This window comes from Leuciscus leuciscus (genome assembly GCF_965113295.1).
Source record: "Leuciscus leuciscus genome assembly, chromosome: 8".
In the NCBI taxonomy this organism is placed as follows: Eukaryota; Metazoa; Chordata; class Actinopteri; order Cypriniformes; family Leuciscidae; genus Leuciscus; species Leuciscus leuciscus.
Genome location: NC_138732.1, coordinates 18,329,161 through 18,346,878, shown reverse-complemented (window position 1 = coordinate 18,346,878; position 17,718 = coordinate 18,329,161). Strand labels below are relative to the sequence as shown.

The 17,718-nt window shown below is 40.3% G+C and overlaps 1 protein-coding gene across 3 annotated transcripts in view; it reads left to right on the top strand.

The window, feature by feature from the left end:
* The window catches only part of ebf1a (EBF transcription factor 1a), a 132,033-nt gene that overhangs the window by 10,349 nt on the left and 103,966 nt on the right, over window positions 1-17,718 (top strand). For all 3 annotated transcript variants that reach the window (XM_082178554.1, XM_082178553.1, XM_082178552.1), the window contains exons 5-6: window positions 2,358-2,431; window positions 6,482-6,550. In XM_082178554.1, the coding sequence (XP_082034680.1) occupies window positions 2,358-2,431; window positions 6,482-6,550 (143 nt within the window). The remainder of the gene's footprint in view (window positions 1-2,357; window positions 2,432-6,481; window positions 6,551-17,718) is intronic.

The window sequence follows — 17,718 nt, the reverse complement described above, 5'->3', positions numbered from 1 at the left end:
AAAATTAACTCTAGAGACAATAAACTCGATAATCAGCTAGAATTCATATTTTTACTCTTATTAAAAAGTTATTCTTATGTTATTATTTTAAAAACTGTTGAATGCAATTGTATTTAAATCAGTTGTTAATTTGAACCTTTAATAGCAATATGTTCCCTAATATGAATTAACTTTTTTTTCTGGATCTAATGCTTTACTTATAAAACTTGTTTTCAAACAAGTGTTTCATGTAATTGAAAAAGCATTGTGCACTTGTGAGGGAAACAGTTCCTCATTAGAACCATCAGCTGTTTTTCTGTGTCTTCAGTTGCCATAAGTGGCATGTATATGTGTGTTCAGAGAGAAAGAGAGAGTGATTCATGGCAAACGGGTTTAAGTGTGTGTGTGAGACAGAGAGCAGCCTGTTAATAGTCTGCAGTGTGTGTATGTTTTGAGTAGAGTCACTGATTCACGGCTGTCGGGGACATCTTGTGTGGAATTGAAGGATGGAAACAAAGCTGAGGTTTTTGGATGAAGTGTTAGCTGGGCCAGATGGCTCGCTATGCTCCAGTCTGGCAGCCCAACTGCTTGCCGCACACATAAACACACACATGCTAATGCACAAATACATGCGTGAATGCATACACATGCACAGAGTCTCACAGAAGCAGGCTTATGGAAGCTCACACGCACACATCTTTTCGAGAGGGCTATTTCACACTAGCCGGAGTACGACACTTATTTAGAGGGACCTGTAATTATGCAGTTTATCGGATCGGCCTCCTTTATCTCTTTTCACGTCGCAAATGTCTTTTCTCATGTAGTAATAATAAGAGTGCTTTGCTGAACAATAATGTTTTGCATTGTGTCATTAGCCAATCTGTGAGCCCCAGATGTGTGTGGAGGGTGGGCACTGTGGCAAGGGTGGTCCTCAATGACATAAGAGGACAGTAATCTGCAAAGTCCAACAAACACTACACGCATAGTTCTTTTGATTCCCCACATCTGCTTTTAATTAAACCAAAGAGCAACAAATGATGGAACTGAATGTTGCCAAGCGAAAACAATGCAGGATTGTGCAAAATTCAAAATTGAAGAATTGGCCTCCTTTCAATTCATGGGAGTGAATCAGAATTTAATTGGCCACACCCCACAGGAAGATGAAATTCTGGGTAATGAAGCGTTCTTTAACAAAAGTCTGTCTGTCTGTCCATCTATCGGCTTTTTAATTTTTCCCCCCAAAAATTTCAAACAAGTTCAGAGTTTGTGTTGACAAACTTTGCTTTTTTAAGTTAAATGAATGTTCTTACGTTCAAATTTGAATCGTAATTCTGCATCCTTTTTTCTAATTCGATTCAAATTTCATTCAGATTTAGGAATTACATTTTTAAGGACATTCTTCTATGAACATATAGTGTTGTTCATTGGTGTCAAATCTGAAACAAAAGAAGATAAAATCAGTTGACAGTTACCACCGCACTGACAGTTATGTTATAGATTTGATGTTAAAAGAAAAGTTCATCCAAACATAAACTCTGTCATCATTTACTCACCATTATGCTGCTTCTAACCTGTGTGACTTTCTTTCTTCTGTGGAACACAAATAGAGATGACAGAATGATCATGCTGCTCTTTCCCATAAAGCTCCAAAAAGTACCAATCCATTTGACTTAAGCAATAGTTTTTTTTATTAACAGAAAATTAAGTTATTATTCATTGATTCGAAGATTTTCATATTCAAACTTTGGATGTCTCCATGTTTGATGTTAATGACACCAAACACCATTGATTCTCACAACCGAACGTGTAAGCTCTTAGAGAGGTGGTTGAGGATTGTTTTCCATTGCAGCAGGTAAGTGGGCATTAAATTGCCCACTTTAAGCCTGGCTCAGCCAGAGACAGACCACCCCGCACACGAAGGCTCTGTTCAAGCCGTCCCACGGTGCACTAGGCGATTTTTATTGATTGATTTGCTGAAACAAAATGACATGAATGAAATTCAGCACCCAGTGTGTAGAGTGAGAAACACAGGACCAAATGAACAAAACATTTGGAAACAAAGATACTAAAACTGAACTGATCATTCCCATGCTGCATGAGATCTTTCAACGACAGCCTCTGCCAGATGGAAGAAGGGTCACATTCACCGCATATAAGCGCTGCAGTGCGTGTATGGAGAAATGAAGTGATGTCATAATGTTTTTGTTTCAGTGAAACGATACAAACAGATATCCGATTCTTTTCATGGTAGAATTTAAAACACCCTGAGAGTTAGTCATGGAAATTCGTGCACGCTCCGAACGTTTACACCACAAGGAGAAAATGTTGTTTGTTAATTTTCTCTAACCACATTTTTTCCACCTTCTCTTGTCCATCAGGCAATTATCTATGAAGGACAAGACAAAAACCCAGAGATGTGCCGGGTGCTGCTGACGCACGAGATCATGTGCAGGTGAGAAACACACACACACACATGCAATACACCACACTCCCTCCTTCACTATTACACAATCAAGCTCTTGAATCTTCCCTACCAAGCTCTGCCCGCTGACTGTGAGAGCTTTACTTTGGCTTCATTCTTGTCTTGGCAAGGCTGCAGACCTCTGGATCTAGCATTAGTGTGACAGGGCTGAGCTTTCTGCTCACACACACACACACACACACACACACACACACACACACACATACACACACACACACACACACACACACACACACACACACACACACACACACACACACACACACACACACACACACACACACACACACACACACAGCTGTGTGTAAGCCTTGTTGTAAAATTAGACGTAAGAGGGAGGATAGATTAACATTATTATAAATTTGCTGAAAGGTCAGATCATGATTCTTTAATTTATCAAAAACATCCGTCAAAACTAGAATAAACAGTTTACTTCTATTTAAGAGGGATGCAGTACGTTTATATCAAGGCTCAAGTTTAGACTTACAATGCACTATTACACAAGACACTCCCAGATCATTTTTCACCAGCCCAATTGGGATCCTGATAAAGTTACGCCAGCCTGCTTCCTATCAGAGTTAGAACTGTTCTTTTCCCAGACTCTGGCTCAGCCTTAAAAATCAAAGCTTGAGTATGTTCAAAATAGATGCCAGCTAACATTTCTATTTTTGGAGGCTCATTTATCGGTGGTTGGTGGTTCTTATTTTAATGATTGTTTAAATAAACATTCAAAAGCCTAGTAGAGTAATACACTTTTGGACAGCACATTTTATAGTCATATAGTTGTCACCATTCAGAATTGAAATACCTGAATTTGAATTGAATCAGCAAACAGGATGCAGAATTACTATTTAAATAACTAGGAACTCATTTGAACTAAAAAGCAAAGTTTGTCAAGACAAATTTTTAACTTGATTTGAAAGTTTTGTAAAAAGCCTTGAAGTTTGAAGGTTTACAGATAGTAGTGTCAAATCAATTAATCGCGAGTAAGGTCATCATATATGTGTGTTTGTGTGCATATATATATATATATATATATATATATATATACATATATACATACACACACACACACACACACACACACACACACACACACACACACACACACACACACACACACACACACACACACACACACACACACACACACACACACACACACACACACACACACACACACACACACACATTATAAATACACAAACTTTTATGTTAAATGCGATTCATCGATTTGACAGCGCTAATACATAGATATATTCATGAATTTAAAGGGACCCGGATTTTCAATTCTGAATTTTTCCACATCCCTGTTTGTTGTGACCGTATAAAAAATTGAGTTTCATGGCATGAGAAATGGAGGAAGACAGACCTTAAGTTCAGAGCAGCCCTCGTCTCTCTGCCTTCTTGATTCTCTATCCAGGTCATCCACTTCTTGCTCTGAAAGTAGAAAAAAGAGAGAGAGAGCGAGAGAAAGCCATGCACCTTTAATTAAAATCAAAAGATAAATTCCTTGCACTTAAAACTGGGTTGTGGAGATGAGTCCTCATCTATTTTTGGTTGAAATGGAGAGCATTTGAACAGTTTTCTACTAAAAATATACCACTCATGCTTGCTTAATTAGGACAAGGAAAAACTCATTACTCAATAAGAATTCTCTTGTTATTCCACAGCTAATGAATGCAGCTTGCTTTGAGTTTTGACAATGAAATATGTGCAGGCGAGCCAAGGCTCTCTCCTCTTTCTCTTTCAATCTTTCACTCCCCCTCACTACCTTTCTCTCTCTCTCTCTCTCTCTCTCTCTCTCTCTCTCTCTCTCTCTCTCTCTCTCACACACACACACACACACACACACACGCATGCACACACACAGCCTTCTGTTATTGCTCTTTCAAAATACTTGCTGATTTAAAGATGTGTATTAACACAAACACTAAGTACCATACGTGCCTACAAAGGCTCACCATGTCAGCTTTGATCTGCCACTGTAGGATTACACGGATCACATCTGAAGTACATATCGCTACTGGAACCCATAAGGTCCCGCCAATGCAAATGTCTGTACTTGGTTGCACACCAAAGAGCTTTCTAAAAGCAGCAGAAAAGGAAAAAGCGTCTATTTCAAATGAGTAAACAACTAAATCTCGTCTCTATCTTCCTCCTTTTTTCCTTTCTTCATCTCTATATGGTGTTTCGATACAGAGCCTGTGCTGAGAGAAAGGCACAATTACCAGTCTGCAATTAGACTGCTCTCCATTAATCAGGGCTGTTAATTGCTGTATGCCTTGCCATTAGCCATATGGTGCCGCATGGGCCTGCAAGCATGAGACACAAACGTGTTTTCCCAAACAACTCGCTCACAGGCAAGACTAGAGACAATCGCTCAAACGCAACTCAGAGCTCTTTATGATGGAGTTCCACATCCTCATACGCATGGATTGATGAGATTTTTGTTTGGTTTGTGTGGTGCAGATGAAACATCACAAACTTGGCCAGATTATTAAAGGCTGGGTGGTCACAGTTGGAGAAACGCTGCTTTGTTTGGTTTTGGGGGCTATTTTAGAGTCGCTGTCTGTAAAGAAGCTGGACTACGAGCAGTTCAGCTTTAATGGCATCAGCGAGGGCCACATCCTGGTAATTACGTGCAGCAATTTGGATTTAATTTCTTCAAATGCTGCAGCAGGAGGAAACGCTTGAGATTAAAGATTATGGTTCCCCTGCAGGTCCGCTGGGACGGAGCAAAATGAGCCGGAATGGGCGAAAAATCCCCCTGAACGAAGCCAGAGCATGCGTGGAGTCATTAGCATATCGTTGATGGGGGGGCTTGTTGTGGTTTCCCATGGGTTCTGGCTGGCTATTGGGTTATTGGAGAGTCACATCCATATGTGCCCACCCCTCACATCCCAGAAAGCCTTGCTTCTGTGTGACCCACTTCTGAGAGAACATTGCTAAAGACTTGACTGCTCTCAGAGGAGTGAGAGAAAATGAGAGCAGAGAGAGGAAGGAAGGTAAAAATACAACAGCAAGGAAGAGTAAACTGATATGGAAGCACCACACTCTGTCCAAACTAACAACAACGCTTAGACCGCCAGGGTGCGTGAATGAGGGGTCAAGCTCAATCAATCTTATCAAGCTCATCAGGTCTAAAGGAGCCAGCTCACACACAGATCTGTTCTGCTCCTATCACATGATGTCTCATGCCCTATACCTTCTCTCATTCAAGCCCCTCTGCCATCTGTGCAGGGAAACCTGAACTCACCGCCCCACCTGCTGTTTACCGCCACAGCCTCCATCCGCCGAAGACACCATGTATACACCCCTTTTCCATCCCTCCTGTCTTCTTTCACTTGCTCATGCTCTAGTATCCATCTTGTTCTCCGCTGCTGGAATACAATTTAACACACACACACACACACACACACACACACACACACACACACACACACACACACACACACACACACACACACACACACACACACACACACACACACACACTCACACACACACACAGTTCTATACTTTTTACTAATTATGTAAAATATAAAATAAAATATACTATGTAATATAAAAAATATACATTTATTCTGGGAACACATTAGCAACACTTGCCTCTTCTGTCTTTATGAAATCCTTCCAGGATGTATGCTAAAATGCTCCCACTTTAAGTGTCCTCTTTACCTTCGCCTCTCCTCCTGTATCCTTTCCTCTCCTTCCCATGCCCTCGTCCCCTCTCTCCATCACTCTTTAACTGCCCAGTTATCAGCCACACTTCTTATCCTTCAGTAACCGTCTCGGTCAGTCTGTTAGCTGTAATTACTAATACACTGGCCGAGAAGCAGCATATTGTGAGCTGTGTGTACAGTAGTGAATGCCTGCCTTAAAGGAGTGAAATAAATACTTCTTTATATTTGCTACCTCTTCCTTCTCCACTGTGTTTGAGTTCAGTGCTTACATATGTGCAGTAATACCGAGATTAACTGGTCTCTTCCTCTCTTTCTCCCCCTCCATCTCTATTAGCCGCTGCTGTGACAAAAAAAGTTGTGGCAACCGTAACGAAACACCCTCTGACCCAGTCATCATCGACAGGTAAGAGCTGGGTATTAGATGTTTGTATGTGTATTGCAATGTATCTGATCATCACACTAGACAGAAAGTCCAGTGGAAGTGTTGCAAGTGGCTTCTAAAGGATTTATAAAGGATAGTTTGTCAGGGTAGATTCCATATTTAATTTGACACGAAAGAAAATTAGGCTGTAAAGAAACTTGGCCTCAGTAATATATATTTTTTTCAATTTATGTTTCTTTTCTACACTCCGCATCCTTAAAAAAACATTCAAAAGTTTGAGGTCAGTTAGATTTTTTTCCATTAAAAAAGTATACTTTAATTTAGCGAGGATGTGTTAAATTGATCAAAAGTAAAAAAAATGGGGAAAAAATGAATCATGGTGTCCAGAAAAATATTAAGCTGCGCTGTTATTTTCAATAAGAAATGTTTCACCAAATATAGGAATAAATTTAATTTGAATTCAAATATATTTAAAAATCGAAACAGTTACTGACCCCAAACTTTTGATTGGTAGTGTACAAGGAAAAAACAGCCTGTTTTAATTTTTAATTTGGTATCTGAATCATCGCAGAGATAGTGCTGTAAATGAATTCAAATCGCATTCAAACAAGTCAAAATTACAAATGTTGCTCTATAACAGCTTTGTGAACACATGTCTGTGGGTGCTCTATATTACTATATACGCTCTACTGCTCAGAATAAAACATTGCAAATCAAAGGCTGCAGTTCAAAGATTTCACCATCAGTGGGAAAAACAACCTGACAACAAGCATAAAAAAGCCTTCCTGGAACCAGAAGCCATTTGTTTGCAAAAGAGTAATTGTTAAGTGATCGAGCTGGGCTGTTTTGAGGCCCTGTCGGGGTTGTTGAGTAGGCTATGTAGTGTGCTCTGAAGTGTGCATGTATGAATAATCAGCAGTGAAGATGTGCAAGACTTCTGGAGAGAGCAGCATGTGCAGCGAAGCACGTCTCCTACCCTTTTTGTTTAAAAAGATCATACAACCGTGTCACGTTATTTTTGAGTTACTATATCATTTTCTGACTTGATCGTGCCGTGGTTCGATGAAACTAAGCATGGATTTCTGCAGATTAAAGTGTGTTTAAGTGTCAAAGGTGTGTTCTGATCTGTGTGTTAATAAGTCAGTGGCCTGTGCTATCAGATGAACACAGCTGTAGGATCACCGCGACTTTGCCAGCATTGGGGTGTGTGTGTGTGTGTGTTTGTCAGAGAGTAAGAGAGGCTTCTACCTGGCTGCTGTGTCTGTGAGGCTGGCCCATTTCTGCTCCACTGGGCTAGAACGCTTCACGGCTCTCAAAGACAGCTGCAGCCCCTCGACGCCACGTGGCCTCACCTCCACCCAACACATGCTCACACAAACACACTGCCCATCACTTACTCTTCTTGATTGTTTTTCTATATGAAGTTTGTCTGAAATGCTTCCTCACATCCTCCTGTTGCAGCTCCGCTGTGGCTGTTTGCGGTCTGAACGATTGTGTTTCGGGTCTGGCTGAAGTCGGCAGCTGTGCTCGAGGTCACCACAGACCCCTTTAGGCTCAGGTGCGAGGGCATCGCTAGTTGCCCGTGAATAAAAAAGGAATTAGTAACAGTTTATTTTTAGTCACGTGTCTCTCCAAGATGGGAAAATAGGTCATTTGAAATGAGACTGGGAAATATGGAAGAGTTTACTGGAACTTTCAATATTTTCTTGGCCACATTCACATACTGGGGTTCCCAACAAACAAGGCGCAAGATAGAACAGAATCAATTACGGCAAGCGTAGACGAGTGTGCACACGCTCCCAACTTCATCAAAAATATGATTTTGAGCTTCTTCTTTCCCTTGAAGTTATTTAGCTGAATAAATAAGAGCTCATTAGTGTGGTCTTGTTTCAAAGAGCTGATTAGGTTTTACAGCAGTAATTAGCAAGGCTAGCGCTAATTCCTCTGGAAGAGTAATGAAAGTGATTTCCTAATTAGGTTCCTCTCATAAGACGGCACAACAGGCCATTTCAGCGAAACCAGAGGAATGTCAGAGAAATAAAGCCAACTAACAATGCCTTATTAGATTGTTAAAAGAACAAATCTTACTCGCAGCAGATCTGCGCTCACGGGACCTTCAGCTCACGGTTCGAGTTCCCAGACTCATCGGGAAGCTTTTGAAAATGTGATTGGGGTAAATTGAATTACTCACGTGAAATTAAAACTGGTTCGCTAGCTATCTTTCTTCTCAGAGGGGTGTGTTTAGTTTACGTTGGATGGCTGTATCTAATCTCATTTCATGTGTAAATGTATGTGTGTCTTGATTGACTCCTCGTCTTCTCCTTTTCTTCTTCTTTTACCTTCTGAGCTCTGTTAATGCCCCAGTAAGATTATTTCAAATACTTTAATCTGCTCTCATTGACACGGACACAAAAGGCCAGTGACATCTAATAGCAGCCCTTTTCACTGCCTCCTGTTTCATCTCTTTCACATCCCTTAGAAGCTCTCTCTCTTATTCTCTTTCTCGATTTCTTTCTCTCTTATCATTGTGTGTGTTAGGAGTAATTGAAGCTCAATAAGCCGCACAGTAATGGGGAAAGGTGTCGTTCTATCTCCCTGGGAACATTGCAGTTGATGCCTTCATCACCATGGATACTCTTAAATCACTGATAGTGATTCCGGAGTGCAGAAAGTTCATAGTTCCCGCGCGAACCGTGGGAGTTCTGTGGCTTTGCGCTCGTTCGCGAGCCCTGACCCCGCTGGAAGGCTTTATTTGTGATGTAAACTTCAACATCTGGATATCCACTTCATGAAGAAATAACACAGTGAAGGATGGAAAACGCCACGGAACGGGCTTGATGTGCCCTTTCTCTGAATGTTTAATGGAGGTCTTTGGCTCGCAACTATACTGCTGGCCAGATTTGACCTTCTAGAAGAAGACCTTCAGGTCTCATTAAAGCAGAACAGGAAGTAATGTTTCACAGAACCATTTTCGCTCCTGCTCTGCTACGGGCCGCTCACACAGGATGTGCTATTTTATTCAAAACAGCATGAGAATGCATGAGTTCTTCTAAAGTGATATAGCGTAATATTAAGAGAGCGCTTATGAACTAGATTTTTTTTTAAACTATCTATCTATCTATCTATCTATCTATCTATCTATCTATCTATCTATCTATCTATCTATCTATCTATCTATCTATCTATCTATCTATCTATCTATCTATCTATCTTCTGCTGAGCTATGAAGGAGCAACATCTGAGCAGTAAAATTGCACCTCAATATTGGATGTTTGGGAAAGAGACAGTGACAGCGAGCAGCGCTATGTTCCTGCAGTGTGTTTGCATTAGTGGATTAGCGGGCTCTATTTCACAGAGCTGTTCTCTGAATCGGTGGCCAGAGAGTGATCCTCACAGGCTGGGGCTCCCATTGTTAACGTAATCCTGTCCGGTCTGTAGCCCTATTGTGTGGCAATTAAGACTGAGAGACTGTGGAGAGCTCAGCGTGAGTGTCTGTGTGTGCGAGCCATGAAAACGACAGTAATACAGTGAAGGAAAGTATTTGCAGTTTACATGTCTTCGCTACAAAAATTAACTGGTCAGTCTTTCCCTCTAAAAGAGTGAGAATAAGAAGTGCTAGTGAAGGAAAATGTGGGCATCAGCTTTAAAAAGTGTGCGTGACTCCAGGCTGGGCTGTCACAGCTGCTGAAAGGTGAGGTGCTCTTATGCAGTGACAATGTCTCTTGAGAGAGAGAGAGAGAGAGAGAGAGAGAGAGTGTGTGCTTGCTTGTATTTGTGAGTCTGTGCGCATAGGTGTATATGTGTGGCCTACTTAAGTCCAAACGGTGCAGGAATAATAAAAGGCCAAGCTCTGCTGTTCAGAGTTAATACAGGGTTAAAGATATGCAACTCACTGTCAACAATCCCATCATCCGCCTGGATGGTTCCCAAAGAAGAGCATGCACTCCTCTCCACTCGCCCGTGCCTGTGTGTGTGGCCCTGTGTGTGCTGTTCTCCCCTGACAACTTTACCATTCTGTCTTCTTTACACTCTCTATATACCGAGCACCCACTTTTCTTCTCTGTTGCTTTCTCACTCGCACAATTATAAATGTCACATTGACTTTTTTTTTCAATGTGACATTAAGCTAATTAATTAACCTGATTAATAATATACTATTTAAACTAATTAATTATAACTCCAGCCCATTTACTATTGTAAGACTGTAGCTACCACTGTCATCAAAATAATAAGAAAAAATACCATTCTGAAATGTTCTTATGTTGTATTAATATATTTCATGTTTAAAATAGATTCCATACACAAAGAAGCCTAAGGCAAAGCTTTTTTTTTTAGCCCAGATTTAAGCTACAGGTACATTTTCAACTATACCCAGGTCTCCATAAACATACTTTTAAGCAAATTGTATAAATATTGCATTAAAAAATGCTTGATGAAACACAAAGGTGCAAATCAAATTTCCAGTTTCCAAATGTTAATAAAAACGTTAGAGGTTGGTAAGATTTTCTAATGTTTTTGAAATAAGTATCTTATGCCCACCAAAGCTGCATTAATTTGATCAACACAGTGAAAGCAGACATATTGTGAAATATGATCACATTTTAAAATAACTGTTTTCTATTTGAATGTTTTAAAATGTTATTTATTCCTGTGAAGGCAAATCAGAATTTTCAGCATCATAACTCCAGTCTTCAGTGTCACATGATCCTTCAGAAATCATAATATGCTAATTATATATATATATATATATATATATATAATTTTTGGATAAAAAAAGTTCAAAAGAACTCTGCTTAATTCACAAACTTCTTTTGTGATTTTTCTGGATTTTTGCATATATTACATTGGCAACATTGGTTAGTACATTGGTTAATTTTGTCCCAAATATATAAGTCATAAACACACACATGCATACAAACACACAGCTATTCTCTCTGCTCTATCTCTCTGCTTGTCCAGCCTGTTGTTCACGAACAGGGCATGAGGTTGCGGTCTCTGGGAAGACTGATCGGCCCTTCAGGCTAGTGCTAGAAACCCTGGCAGTCAGAGTCTCCTCCTCTGCTCTCATAGATAAGAGCCACGGATCAGCCAGATCACTGATCCACTTCATACGCTTTAGACACAGATCTGACCCACTCAAGGCTACTGACAACACTTACTGATGAGAAAGAGTGTTTATGAGCAAGACAGAGAGGAAAACTTCATTTTACTCCAAGAAAAGCAACCAAACCGTCTCATTTTCACACACTAGTGGTGACACAGATTAGACTGGTGTTGTTTTAAGAAGCATGTGTGCGGATGAGACCGTGTGTTTGTGTGTGTTCATATGGAGGGTATTGTTGATGTATGCCATTTCCTCACGAGTGTGTGTGTGTTGATTGAGGAATGTCAGACAGGAAGTGCTCCTCCCGGGGAAGGTGATGTCACCGCAGCTTCAGGGCGGCTTCCTGTCTACTTCTGCAGCAACAGATGCACTCTCCCAATTGCAAACTTTTTTCTGTCGTAAGCCCACACATACAACTTATTAACGTTAAACCTGATGTTTTTCTCAGTCTACTCTAAGCAACCTCAGATTCCCCTCTAAAGGGCATGCTGGGAAAACATCCCCTCTCTGCCTCTCTCCACTGGATGCTCTCACGCAGGGACATCAGGGTAATCCTGTTATTTCTGTCAACACACACACACACACACACACACACACACACACACACACACACACACACACACACACACACACACACACACACACACACACACACAGACACAGACACAGAGACACATATATTTCGAACAAGTGATCAAATATATCTAAACTACCTTTAAGAAATTATAAATAAAAAAAAGTCGTTTTTTAGAATATTTATTGATTTTATTTTAGATTTTTTTTTATCTTATGATTGGCAAAAAAAGTATTGCATTAAGCAAGAAAAAGCTCTAAAAAGATGTATACTCACATATTTTGTTTTCAAGAAAATGTATCTTTTTATAGAAAGACAAAAAAAGTCAGATGAAGAATATGATTTTTTTGCAGTGAACAGATTTACTATTGGCTTCGCTCATCCATATGGTCAGGCCAATCAAGATTTCATAGATCTATATTTAGCATTGTGTACCGCTCAGTGGGTGTGTATATTTGCGTGCGTACTGCACAGAGGGAACCCCCGTGTCTGAAGTCCATTGTTGTGGTTTGTTGTGTTTGGGATGCACTTCCTGTGGTGAGAGGTCAGCAGCGCGCAGCCTCGGCTGGCTGCTGAATAATTCATGCCATTGACTTTGTGTCAGCTTTCACAGGCGTGCCCAGGGATGTTTTATTCATTTATCTCATTTAGGGGCCCTGCCTGCACCTGTTCCACCATTAAGCACCCCGCTCATTTGCATTAGATGCTAATTTAGTTTACCGGCAGGCCTGGGCTCCCCTATTTTCATTATTTTTTCTTAGAAACAAATATTGTACTTAACACAATACATCGATTTTTACATGAACTATGAGTATGTGCATTGTCAGTCTTAAAAGTCAGCATGAAAGACAGAAAGAAAGAGATTTTGTAACTGTTAAGCACTCATTGTTTACTAATTATAATTTATTGTAAAAAAAAAAAAAAAAAAGTGGCCCAATTACTGAAACTTATAACATTGGAAGAGTGTGAACGTGTGTGTGTGTGTTTAGAAGGTGTCAGAGGGAACAGACTTGCCCTGGAGCAAGTTAAGCACAGATGTGCCTCTTTATACCCCTTCTCTTAGCTCCCGCCCTATTCCCTCACTCCGCATGAAGATCACCTTTCTTTTTAAACACACACACACTGTCATTTTCCCTGTCATCCATCTGTCTCTCTCTTTCTCTCTTTGTTCTATTTTTATCGCCACAATCATGTCATCATAGGTCAATGCTTTGCTATACATTCTCATTCAACTCAGGTAAAGAGAACAGAATTTATTCTGTTAAGTGAACGTGAATTGACATTCACAATGCATTTTACTTCCACAAAGTGATGCTAATAGGACGAGATTTGATTTTATATATCAGGAATTAATTGGATGGTAAAAATCAGAATTACATGAATGTGAGTTTGGCATAGTAATGCCTTAGTAGCTATTTGGCTACTAAAAATAAAAGATGGCTCTCACATTATTTAAAGTCATGTTTAAATGGAAACATCGACAGATCTTTTGTACTGTGTTGTGACATACATCTGAATAACATCTGAAAAATATTTGACGGGAACTTTTTATTTTATTCATTGGTTGTTGATTGAACATTAAATGCGTGTATAGGGTGGACTTTCATTTCATGCTGAATTTAATAGCCTGCACAGCCTAAATAATGTCAACTTAAAAAGAATGTAATTTCAGAGGACGAACAAGTGATATTTTGATGAAAGATTACAGAGATGGCAAGTTTGTAATAACGCACACATGAATCAGTCACAATAAGACTAGATAAGTACATTAAGAACTTGAATAGGATGAATTTTTAAGACCTCATCACGTGTTCAAGGAAGCACACCTCCCACGTTGCTACCGTGAGGGTGAGGTGTTTAGACCTCTCACAGCAAATGTATTCAATGGACGACTCTGTATGTCTTTCCAGATCAGTGTTAGTTTGTGTACGTGTATGTTTCATTAGTATCACACAGAATACAGAGCCTTTTCAGTGGCTGACACTGCTCAAATATGTTTTTACCACTGAACGTGCTTTTCGCTGTTGGACCCGAGCGTGTTGGCTGTATGTGTGTTGTGTGTGCCACACATTGCGCCCATCTGGAAATTAATCTTGTTTGTACTGTCTGAGACTGACTACATTATGCCTTATGTCTACTCCTCTAATTGCTAAACTCATCAGCTCTGCCTAATAAAAATATCTGTCTGAGCTCCATGCCATGCCTTGACAATTTAATCTACATTGGGTACCATGAGGAACAGTTCACCCAAGAAAGAGAGTTCTGTCTTCATTTACTCACCGTTATGATACTGTAGCTGATTTCTTGCTTCCCTGGAAGAGGTTTGGCATCCTGTGTTCTGGGAAGTGATGATTTCAAACATCATAAAAGTATCATGACTCCAAAAGGTCCACATGACTCATGCATTCCATTCCAAGCATACTCAAAACCTAAAATCGACAACTGAACAAGTGACATCACTGCTGATCGGTCATGAAACTAAAGCTGTTGTTGTATGTATAAGCTAGTTTGACTCATCTTAAGTCGCCATATTAAAATATATACGTAAATGTGTTGGATTAAGTAAGATTTCAGTCTGGTCTTCTGAATAGTGCAAATTGGAAAATAGCACACTATTTTCTCACACTATTATAAAATAGAGTACTTATATGTCTTTTGTTTTTGGAGACTGGTGATGTTATAAACTGCGTTATATGGAAAATAGCAACAAGTACATTCTGCTAAACATCCCTTTTTATATCCCATTGAAGAAAGAAAGAAACATTTAAAATAACACAAAGGTGAGTAAATGACGACAGAATTGTAATTTTTGGGTGAACTATCCCTTTAAACATCTGTTGCTTCCATTTGTTCACTATTTGGAAATATAGGTCTTAAAATCATTAACAAAGACTTAAGGTTTAGGCAATAAATACAGGAGGTGCAATAGCTGTATAGGTCAGTGAGGTGTCTGAGAGGTCTATCACTAACACCAATCATTATCTTTCTCCGTCAATATGCTGTACATCAGGGTTTCGATCACCAGCCTGTACAAACATGAATGCAAGGATGACAAATGCAGCTATTGGATTGTCGTATCTCAAAGCACACCATCAGTTCTCAACTATTTGATTGACAACCTGTATATTTGGGCCTTAGGGCAGAGGATTGTGGGAACTGTAGTGCACAGTGAATGTGTGTTGGAGGCCAGCAGAGTTGCTGAGTAGTGCATGATTATGCAGCCTTAAGGTGTTGATGGCTTCACTGGGCTGGCCTGGAGCTCCCTCCCTGTTGTGTTCCTGATGTTTCTTTCTTTCTCTCTCTCTTTCACCGTCTTATTTTTTTTCTTCCTGGGGCTGGGCAAAACTGCCTCAGGGGACTGTGGGTAACTGTGATTGACAGCCAGATGCAGGCAGAGGTCGAAGCTGCTTTAAAACGTCAATGGGCTTTCATCTTGTAGCGGACACCAGCTCTCTTTATACACACACTCTCGTTCTTTCACTCTCTTTATGTGCTGAAACACACGCACACCATCAACGCAAAATATGGTGCCAATGCTATCGTAATACAATCTGCACTGATTTAGCCACTTACAGCTATGAGTGCACAAGATAAATTCATGATTTGAGAGATTTCTTCTGTCTTGCTGAAAGTAAAACAATCTAGACCAACATAAACTTCCATGATACAACATTTGTTGGTCAACCAGCATGGCACTGGAGACATGCTGGTTAAGCTAGTCAAAGTCAACATGAAATTAAAACTGACGATTCTAATTATTTTAACTGAATATTGCAGTGTTTATTTTACATAATTTATCTGTGCACATTATGTGCCCTTGTAATCCCGAATCAAAATAACTTCCCTTCACTTGAAGCAGCGGCTCCTCTCCTCTCCTCTCCTCTCCTCTCCTCTCCTCTCCTCTCCTCTCCTCTCCTCTCCTCTCCTCTCCTCTCCTCTCCTCTCCTCTCCTCTCCTCTCCTCTCCTCTCCTCTCCTCTCCTCTCCTCTCCTCTCCTCTCCTCTCCTCTCCTCTCCTCTCCTCTCCTCTCCCTATCCTATCCTATCCTATCCTATGATGTGCTTTTTGGCATGAGGGCGGGACAACCTGTCACCCACATGAGATTGCAGTAATGGCAAACCACAACGATCCAATCAATTCCCGATAGACAAAATCAAGTCCCATCCTACATTTTTTTTTTTTTTCTTGTTTGAGAAGCCAAAGCCGTTTCACGTGGACATACGTCACAAAAGGAAAGAAAAGACTATCAGAACTTCTGTTTCATGCCAACTTGAGAAGCCTAACATATGCTGGAAAAAGTAAAAGTCTGACACTTAGATAGTTCGAGACTTTTCAAAATAATTAAATCGTGCTCTTACTGTATATGTGTGACTGAACAATATCACATTTTTGGCGTCACAATTGGGGGTTGGGAAAGAAAGTGTGCACAAACACACACACACACACACACAGATCTGTCTAGCAGGATCTGGTGGTGGCGTCTCATTTCTCATCTGTTTCATCCTCCATGCGTAATCAGATTTCAGTGTTTGCTGAGGAAAGAGGACCACTCATTCTCAGAAAGACACGCCTCAGCCTCCCTGTCTCTGTGTCTGTCTGTGCCACCCCGGTCTGGGTGTTAGCATCGTCTGAATTACAAACATGTCTTACCTGCTGACTTAAACGTTTAAGTGTAGTGCATGCTCTTGGTACGTGAGTGATGTAGTGCTGGAGAGGTAATGCAAATCTTTATTATTAATGTGCATGTTGAAATAAAAATGCTAATCTTGTCCATATTAATAGCTTGAACGCTTCCCAGGTTGCCTTGAAGTCTTGCGTCCTCCTGAAGGGATATCAGGGTCTACTTCTACACACAAGCGCACGTTATGATTCACTGTTCATGTACACTTACAAATAGACAATGAGAGAGAGAGAGCTGTGGCCCCTGGCAGGGTAAATGGATGGCTCAGGTTACAGCTCTGTGAGTGCTGGATGAAGAGAGAGAAAATGAGAGAGAGAGAGAGAGTGAGGGCTGTGAAGGATATTCTGGATCACAAAAGGGTCAGAGGATGAAAAATAGATGGACGTGTTAGTTCAGCTCTGGGTGAATTCAGAACTGGTTCCTCACCTTCCCTCAGAGCTCACCTGACCTCCTGTCCACCAATCTTTTTAGGGATACACTGCGGAAGAGTTTGGAGGAGTGTGTGCTGCTCAAAAGCACACATTTTTGGTCTGTTCCAAAAATCTACTGAGCTTCCTCTGTAGGCATCATTTTCATGAATTGAAGTTAAATATAAGAAATAAAGTCACAATTGTGAGATAAAGTCAGAATTTTCCTTAGTGGAAGAACCTGGATACAAAAGTATCTATATATTAACATATACATTAGCATTATATATAACATATATTGATGTTTTGGAAGATTTTATTTTTTTAAATAAATATATTTATGCAATCAGTTGCAAAGTTAGGAAGCCACTGTAGAAGTCATGTTTTAAAACAGCAGTAGTCACCTAAATCTGACTCCCTGCC